The sequence below is a fragment of the Bison bison genome, unplaced genomic scaffold (genome assembly GCF_000754665.1).
Source record: "Bison bison bison isolate TAMUID 2011002044 unplaced genomic scaffold, Bison_UMD1.0 scf7180017864294, whole genome shotgun sequence".
Taxonomy (NCBI): domain Eukaryota; kingdom Metazoa; phylum Chordata; class Mammalia; order Artiodactyla; family Bovidae; genus Bison; species Bison bison.
Window position 1 is genome coordinate 946,847 of NW_011494866.1, and position 9,805 is coordinate 956,651.

General features: G+C 37.7%; 1 protein-coding gene across 2 annotated transcripts; it reads left to right on the top strand.

Annotated features, from left to right (window-relative positions):
• The first annotated feature begins 362 nt into the window (after positions 1–362).
• Positions 363–8,862, top strand: GMNC (geminin coiled-coil domain containing). Of its 2 annotated transcripts, XM_010850697.1 has the most exons (5): positions 363–427; positions 2,000–2,174; positions 3,824–3,912; positions 4,772–4,888; positions 6,536–8,862. In XM_010850697.1, the coding sequence occupies exons 1-5, from the start codon at positions 425–427 to the stop codon at positions 7,151–7,153; spliced, it is 1,002 nt and encodes a 333-aa protein (XP_010848999.1). In that variant the 5' UTR covers positions 363–424; the 3' UTR covers positions 7,154–8,862. The 2 variants fall into 2 exon arrangements, with proteins under 2 accessions (XP_010848999.1, XP_010849000.1); XM_010850698.1 differs by lacking the exons at positions 363–427; positions 2,000–2,174 and adding an exon at positions 2,200–2,278.
• The last annotated feature ends 943 nt before the right edge of the window (positions 8,863–9,805 follow it).

Sequence of the window (9,805 nt, forward strand, 5' to 3'; positions counted from 1 at the left end):
CTGGTGCGCCCCATCGGTGAGGGCGGCGCCGTCACCGCGGGTCCTGATGCTCGGGCCAGTGGGATGCGCAGCGAACCCTCATTCGCGCGGATTTTGAAGCCGCGTTGCACACCCGGAGCGCGGCGGGCCCGCCGTGAACCCGCCGTGAATACACTGCCCGGAACCCCGAGCCGTTGATCCTGGGTCTGGGGAGCAGGTCGCCGAGAGTGCCAGTGACTTTGGCTTTGGCTGGAAGTCTCCTGACCCACGTCACCAGCCTGACAGCCTCGCACCAAATCAGAGGGCGGCGCTGGTCACCGGGAGCTCCTGCAGATTAGAACTCGCCTCTCCTAGCTCCTCCCCTCAGTCCCATTTAAAGCTACCACCCGCTTATCCGAAAATTAAGAGTGGGCTCAGTTTCCTCAGCGCTTTCTTCCAGGGCAAGATGGTAAGTGAGGAGCTGGCATTAGCTAGTTCCCTGGCGAAACCGGGGGCGCTCTGAGAGCCGGAAGGCTTTGCCTTTAGAATTTCTTCCACCTTGGACACAAGATTTCTCTGCTACCTGCCAATTAAAACAGGTCTTCTTTGCTGCTCCATCTCCCTTTTCCTCTCCCCTATCTTTTCTTGGCTTTCTATGTCTGCCTCTCTGTCTCTTTTATTCTCAACCTCTCACATCCTTTTGTCCTTTATTTCTATTCTGGACTGTCTCCCAACTTTTCCTTTACACCTGCACTCACTTTTCATTCTACCTCTTCCTCTCGATTATGCACATATTTGCAAACACTTGAACTTGAGGCTAGGGGTATTTTCAGTTTGTTTTCTTCTCAGGTGTCAATTGCATAATAGCACAGCTCTGATTCCAATAATAACCTCAGGGAAAGAGCCTGCAAACATGCCTTTAGAATAAAAGAAAATAGCACTTGATAAACCTTTGGCCGAATTTCTTTGGTCTGCAATGCCCACGCTGGACTTGCTTCAAGACTGGACTTTTTCAAAACTTAACTTATTGGGAATGTTAACAAAGTATGACTTAATTGACTTAACTTTCTTTTTTCCTCTTCTTATTTGTTTTCTTTCTGTTTATGCTATGCCCAAGAAAGTTCACAAGTCAACAAAAGACTTGTCGTGGTCAAAAAGAGTTTGTCCAAAGCTAGGCTCTGATGAAATGAATGGCTTTTACCTGATTAAACATTGACAAATAATTAGGAATGGTCTGTTGTACAAATTAACCCAGGGAGGCTGCATACCTGCTCCTGACTGGACATTTGGAAAGACTGTGTGTTTGAGGTTTGAGGAGGCAGGGGCAGGAGGGTGTTCACTGGCTCAGAACACAGTAGAGAATACATGCCAGACAGTTAGTGGTGCAAGATAACTTTGGAAAGGCATTGAGACCTGGTGATGGAGAGACCTACATAGAGCTTGCTGTCTTTCCTAACTAACCTATTTCAAGAAGATCTAATAGCATTTAAAGTCAGAGGAAGAGAGGAAAGAGGAAGGGAGGAATGGAGCAAGTTTATGATTCAGAAACTAAAATTTAAAAGTTAGAGTATATGGTATGTTCTGTCCATTCCAGCCCTAGCATTCAAAGTTTTTTAAAGTTATTAGAAATATAACTAAGATATTTGCAAGAAAGAGTCAAATAGTTCTTACACGATTCATTCGTTAAGTAGAATTTCTTTTGCTTAGATCTTGGGTACCCGCCTGTTAGATGACTGAGGCATAGCAACAGAGAATACTCCTGGATATTTACAAATTTAGTCCATCCAATACTAGCCTGTTCTATGCTGAGAGGATCTATGGGAAGGACTGGATGAACCACGAAGCTGATTCCTTTCTAGTAATTATATTTGGATCACTCAAAATTAATCTGGGATCTATACTTAGCATCGTTACTGGTTTTTATTCACTGCATGTATTTTCTGCTTCTTTCTCCCACTCTTTTCCCCCTCTGAATGCCCACCACCGCATCTCTTGGGACAACCTCCCCACCCCCAACCAACCTACATACTGAATTTTACAGAACACCCTTCTGCCTTGCCAAGACCAGTACTTTGTAGGAGGCCAGAGCTATAATTGTCCGTATTCCGCTACAACGTCAGAATCTAGTGTTGACGTTTCCACGGAGACTTGGGTCTCTTTCTGGGCTGCTGGTCTCCTGGACAACAGAGAGCCCCAACAGGCACCACAGGCACAGGGTAAGTTCTGCTCTTCTGCTTTGCTGGTAAATCGGAAGCCCTTTCCCAGTACTCATAGTTGCAAGGCATTATGGGCTGGAACTCTGTAGAAGAAGGAATGATAGGTAAGGTTTAAGAAAGCCCAAAGACTCCTATATTTTGCAGCCTAAATAACTTGCTTTTTTTGTACTTGCCAAATAGTGAAAATGGGATTCTACTCCTTGCCCACTGGATAATATATATTTCTTCCATACTATACCATACATAAAGTATAATATGTATACTTTACAGTTCTTGGAGATTTCCAAGTCATTGAGAAAGTTTAGGTCATTGTCAAAGTTATATAAACAATACTAGTGAATGCTTTGGGAATTAAGAAACTAGTTAGAAGTTTTTTGTTGTGGTGATTGTTTTTTTTTTTTGTTTGTTTGTTTTTTGGAATGAGAGAGAAGCAAGCAAAACTACTAACTTAATCTTTTATTTCAAAAAGGAAATTCTATGAATAGTGCCTTATAAATGGGAAAAAAAAAGTCCCATTTTGCCTAAAGAAGACTTCAACTTTGGAGGGGAACATAATTTTTATGGGAAATGACACATTAGTTTTGCCATGGGGCTTAGTAAACAGTGTCTATAAATATTAAAGAAATTTTCTGTATTAACACTCAAGTTTCTGGAATAACTATAAGACACCTCAGAATTCTTTATCTGTAGTGCTATTTCTGCCACATGAATTTGTTGGATTTGAAGAAAGACACAAGCAAAAAGCCCCCAATTTTTGAAACACACTTAATGTCCAGAAGGGAATTATTTAATTTTAGCTTTCTACCACAAGGAAAAAAGAATGCCCAAGAATATGAAATCAAAAGAGTGTATAAAATTTTATTCCTATCTTGTTGTCCATCATTCCAATTTAATAAAAACTATTTCAGTAATATTTTAGTTGACTTAGAGGTGATCAAGATTCCAAACTGTTCTAAATCAGGAAAAGAAAATAAAAGTAAACCAACTTAGTATGCCCAAGCAGTCTTATTGGTAGGCATAATTTGCTGTCAAACATGAAAAAACAAAAACTTTGAAAAAGCATAAAACACACAGATAATGACATTTGACATATATGAGGTTTTTTTGAGATTTTTATTGAATTCTTCAGAAAAAAAAGTTCAAAATATTTTGAAATAGAAAGTGCTATTCCATAAAATTCTGAATAGATACTCTCCATCAGACTTCACTGATAGGGAGAGATTTTCATTTGGGAAAAACAATGGTAACATCAAAAATAGGATTTGATTCTAGAGACAAACACTATATTACCTAAGCACTACATCTTAGAAAATAAGATAAAAGCTTAGAAAACATAGTGGAATTGCAATGTAGGCCTAATTGAGGGTGGGGCAAATAAACATTTGCATGAATTAGTAATGCAGATAGGAACTCTTATCTCCTGAAAATTGACCTCTGTAGACACTTGCAGATAGTCTTTAAATATTTCTTTCATAGCGTGCCTGCCCCTTCTGAAAACTTTAAATATGTCATTTTCCCATGTGAAGGCAATGGCTAACTTCAGAAAGGTAATTTAACTTACTGCCTTTCTGAAATCCTTTGGTTAGTTCTTTATTACACAAAAACTGTGTTTGTATTTTCTCAGTTATCCATTTTGTGTTTTCACATAGAACCATCAGGTGACTCGAATTTCCCTGTTCCTAATTTGTGTTCATGGGAAGAGGCTCAGCTTTCCTCTCAGCTCTACAGGAATAAGCAGGTACGTATGGATAATCAGAACATGGAGATCAGCCGTGTTCCAAGTAGATCATTCTCAACATCGTCCCTTAGTGTCACATGGTTTCCATGGAGAAGTCAAAGTGAAGTGATCAATGTGACAGAAAATAACAACAAAACCAAAACCCTCTAGAAAGACTTGCAGTCAGGCCCTAAACTCTCACATATTAGCTGAATGACCTCTTTGAATCTTCTTTTTCTTTAATCTGTGAAATGGAGATATTTGTACTGTCTACCTCAGAGGGCTGGTGGAAAGGTCAAATGATATAATGAGTGTGATAGTATTTTTGAATCATAAATAGCTCATCACTTAGACAAGAGATGATGACTATAAAAATTCTTACAAAGATTGCTTAATTTTCCATATTTTGTTTGTTGTTATTTCTGAGAGTAATTTAATCTTGTGGACATACAAACAGATTTATCTGAGATGGAAGGAATCCAACCCATATTGTTTTTTCTTTCTTCTTCTTTTTTTAACATGCAAGAAAGAAGCTCAGTGAAACCTTTCTAAACACTGTTTTCTATATTTAAACAGTTGCACACAGCTCATTTTCCTACATACCTTCTTGATCTCCTTGTGGTTATGATTTTAAAAGTCATATAATCTCTCCAAACACTTTGCAAAGAATAAAAAAATTCAGAGCACAAAGCTGAACAATCAGGTAGTAGGTGGGTGTAGATTGAATTTACGCCTTGGAGGACAAGGGCTCCCTGAGATTGTGTTCATAAAACAAACAGAATAATAATCAAGTTTAAGTAGGTTAAGGATCAGTGGTATTATTATAAGGTTACAACGTCAATATAGTGGAGCAGCCGTCACCATTGTCTGCTTTTTGCAGCTCCAAGATACTTTGGTACAGAAGGAAGAAGAACTTGCTAGGTTACATGAAGAGAATAATCATCTCAGACAATACCTGAATTCTGCTCTAGTTAAATGTCTTGAGGAAAAAGCCAAGGTATGTGACTATCCCCTTTATACAGACAGAGAAGTGATGTGAGAAAGAAGACCATTTGGGTAAAAGTCCTTGATTAAATGTAAGTGTATGAAACAATATGTCTTGAAATTCATCAATAGGATGGATGAATTTTTCTGAAAGAAAAATAACACTTTCAGAAGAATGTTTATGTATCATTTCTCTGAAGTATCTAGATTGCAGATTTTAGCCATAATGTTACAAAAGGAGTTGCTAAAGAATCAAAAACCAGTCAAGGGGGCTGCTGAGACAACAGAAATTAATCCTAAGATAGAGTTAGATGGTTGAAACATTGAGGTGGGAATTAGATCTGAGAGACATGGGTTTCTTTCAATTGTCTGTTTGACTTTAGGTAAATCAGTCTCTCACTTGGGGCCTTATTTAGTTCATTTGTAAGTGGATGGACTAAAAAGATCTTTCAAGAATCTTTCCAGCTCTAAATGTTATAAATATGGCTGGACCCGAATGGAGCTGAAATCTCTTAACTGACGATTAGACATAGCCAGTGACATAACCTTTTAATGAACATTGTGTTCTTACCCGTTAAAATGTTTCTAACTCATGGATAGTTTGCCATTAGTCCCTTTTTGTTATTCTTCCTTTTGAGAGGTTTTGTATTTTTTAAATTATCTCTTTGCCATTCTCTTACCATTATTGTTTTATCATCAATCTTTACCTTACTTCTAGGCAAGCTACATTATTTATCTAATTCAATCATATTGCTTACAACTCTTACCAGATATAACAGTTTAGAGAAGAAAACCCACTATATTAGTTTCTTCAGAATTCTGTTTGCTTTGTTAAGAAAACAGCGTATAGCTCACAGTTATTAGCCCGGGCTCCGATCTTCAGCCACTATTCTGTAAAAAAAGACAGTTATCAAAGCAGTAAGTGATATTTATTAGGCAATTTTTTCTCTCTTGTTCTCAATTTTCCAAGATTTAGAATAATATGATACATATCACATGGGAGTGCTATGAAAGTTAGTAAAATTAGAGAAAGAGTGTTCCCTAGCCTTTTAATCAGTGGTTCAATCTAGATTCAGATGGCTTAGGTTTAAATCTAGGTTGAGCAATCCTTAGCAAGTCACTAATGTGCTTCTGCCTGTTTCCTCATTAAAGAAGATTTCAATAGCATCTACATAAAATGAGGTCATGCATGTACCTCAGTACATGATAGTTGTTATTATTGCCATAGTAACAATAATCATTACTTCCCTGGACTGAAATTTTAAAGACATCATTTACTCCCTTCAACTTTTAAATGACTAGTACAATAATATGAATTGGAATTTCTTAGTGGTAACATGTCATCATAGATTTTAACTTAAAGACAGGTTAATCCAATCAGTTTTGCTTTGTATGAGAAAATAAAAATGTATTCAAGTTTTGTAGGGAATTAATGTAACTAGTAAATATTTGACAATAGTAAAGAAAATGATGTTGGGTGATTGATTGTATTTTTTTAAAATTTTTATTTTATTTTTAAACTTTACATAATTGTATTAGTTTTGCCAAATATGAAAATGAATCTGCCACAGGTATACATGTGTTCCCCATCCTGAACCCTCCTCCCTCCTCCCTCCCCATACCATCCCTCTGATTGTATTTTCAAATACTATTTCCCCAGAAATTGCTGTCATCAGATGAGTTCTCCAAAGCATGTAGAAAATTCAGAAAGGGGAAGAGGAAACCCAAAGAGCAAAGATATTTTCCTCCTGAGATTCCCCATCATAAAAATGCCAAGAGAAGCCTTGCTAGTGAATTTGCTAACTGTGGACAACATGGACCCCCTGTGGATCCCTGGGTTCTTCAGACACTGGGGTTAAAAGACCTCAACACCATTGATGACACCTCATCAGCTAACTACAGTGCCCTCTCGTCTCATGCCAGACAGACCACTAGCACATTTCCCCAGTTTCTGGATGAGGCAATTGATTATCCTAATGCCCCTGGGGAAGATCTGCCAATTGACTATGGAGGTGATAGAACTACCCCCTTGCCAGGCACTGCCAACCACAGTGAAGATTTTCACTTCCTTTCTCAACTTTCAAATCCTCCAGGAGGACTACAAACTCTTCCTTACTATACTTCTGATGTGTCACCCAATAAGACAGAGATGGCCTTTTCCACATCCTTGAGCCCTCATTGTAATGTGAAAACGCACTCCTTCCACCAGGGACAAGCCTTTGTTCGTCGAGATGAAGAGGGAGGCTGGAAGTTTACCTGGGTCCCTAAGCAGTCTTAGTGACACCCTCTTCTATCACAAAGGACTGCCATGAACTCTGTTTACAAGACCCCTCTTGCACTTGAACCTGACTATGTGGAAAACACAAGCTATTGCCCAGACAGTCTCCTGCCACTTTAAATGTCACTCTCAATTACCCGCTTAAATCTGCAGGGAATGGCTTCCAAGAATCCATAATGAAACATGCCTGCTCTTCTTCCACCTAAATTTGACTTGTTTACACACCCCCACCTGCTGTTGACTTCCTCCCTTGGCCTTTTACTTGAAAAGGTATTTTCCAAATGCCTGAATATTCCTTTGAGACCTAAATGTGCTGTTCCAATTATAACAAGTCTAACAGCTTTTCTTCTCTCATCAAGCAGTTTAAATGTTTGCAGCCTTCACCTTCTCAGTTTTATTTCTCTTCTGTTCCTCTTCATTTCTAAAAACTGCTTTTGAAATGAGCATTTTAATTGCTCGAAGTACCTGCTATTAGGTGTTCAAATATCTGAGGGTGGGGTTGAAACAAGTATCTTTGCCCATCGTTGTTTCTGAAGACATAATATAGGTATAAGTAACGTTATATGAGACAGTTTGTTGAGTGTCCCATGGTGGAATTGACATATTTCTTCAAATACTATAACTCTACTAATAAGCAACAACACTGATAAAAGATAAAAGATATTTAAAATTATACACTTTCCTGCATAGTGTATCAGCTTCTGTGGGCACCTGGCATTGTATCTGTAACCAATGTGACTCAAACAAGAACATTTTTTGAGGGACTTGTGGTAACAGAATAAGTCACTGTCCTAAACTGCTTAGATGCTGATAAACTTCTATTCCTGAGAGTATAGTCTAGCCTAGCCCTGACATTGTATTACTCATCCATTCAGTCATTCATGTGTTCATCTTTTCATTCATCAATACACCCAAAATATTTGTAGAACACCAACTATTGGTGGTGTTGGTGTAGAACACCAGCACAGTTCGTACCAGGCATCATGCTATGAGGTAGCGATAAAATGTGAACACGTTAGACGCTGTGGGTACCCTCATGAGACTTAGACCCACTCATCTGCTGTGACCTTGAGAAAGCTACTTCCCTGGTATGAACATTCAGTTTTCTGAGCTGTAGAATATAGAAGTCAGACTAGATAATCTCTAACATTCTATAAATCAAGCCTGGGTCCCATCAGCTTTATCCTAACATTGTCATCCCAGGGCACTATTCTCTAGTTTTGATTGGCACTGTAGATATGTTGGATGAACTTTTTTATTTATAATTTTTTTTTAATGTGAGCCATTTGTAGTTAACACTAGAAGTCATTGCTCTGATCACAGTATTCTTTTCCTGGTATGAATCCATTTTGGGGTTAAATCAATCTAATTGTGTGAGAACATGAATCTAAAAAATATAGACATTATTTTTCAAATAAGTGTGCATAGATTTAATGGAAATATTGACATAAAAGATGTCTCTCTCTAAATTAAACATATTCTTCATGCTCATGCTAGTTTTTCTTTCCAATTCCTCAAGCTCCCTATCCTTTCTAGAATATTTTACATTTCAAAGATGGGCACCTATTATTTTGGGGGGACCAAGCTTCAGTTGATAATAAAACCCATCATGTTGAATGCCCTTCCCATTTTTTCTTTATTCTGCCCTTCATTAAGTTGTCTGCACAGCCAGTGCCTAGTGAGTGAAAGTTGCTCAGTCGTGTCCAACTCTTTGCAACCTCGTGGACTATACAGTACATGGAATTCTCCTGGCCAGAATACTGGAGTGGGTAGCTTTTTCCTTCTCCAGGGGATCCTCCCAACCCAGGGAACCCAGGTCTCCCACATTGCAGGCAAATTCTTTATCAACTCAGCCACAAGGGAAGCCCTTCATTAAGTTGCCTGTACAGTCAGTGCCTAAGAGCATGAGTATTCTATTTGGAATTCTTTGCAACTAAGAGATACCTTTCATTTTTTTGTTGCTGCTGTTTGGTTTTTGCTTTATTTTGGTGATGTGAACAAATAATCTTTGTCATAAAGCTTTGCTACTACCCAGTTTTCTCTATAATCTGTGAAGGGGAATCAAATATATTTTATGATTTAAGAATAAATAGAACACATTCTATTTTCTAAACACAAAATCCAAAATAAAAAAGTTCCTTTTACATTCTAGAATCGGTTCCCTGTATGGGTAAAATTTATCTCTTTTTAATAACAAACTTAAGAATTAGAATTGACTGTACTATAGTAGTAGGAATCAACAAAGCAACATAAATATTTTGAAAGTATAAATGATCAAGCAGTAAAACAAAATTGATTAGTCAGTGAATAATTATTTTGCATTTTTATGTGCTTTATCATGTGTTAGGTACTATGAGGAAGCATCCAGGCTCAGCACATTTGGTACATAAAACAAAGCCACATAAAATGTAATAGCTTTTAAATGAAACTTGGTCTCAGACCAGTTTAAAGAAATTACAGCACATTTGTGGTAAATGATAACTTGCTCTGGCTTATATGGGAGAAAATTACCACTTATTCTCACAATCACATCTATAGGTATTTGATATTCACTTGAATTATGTATAGAATATTATTTTGCTGATGTTTAAAAAATTAGAAATTTTTCTCACTTGAGTATATGTTCTAACTTTATGGTCTTACTATGCCCAT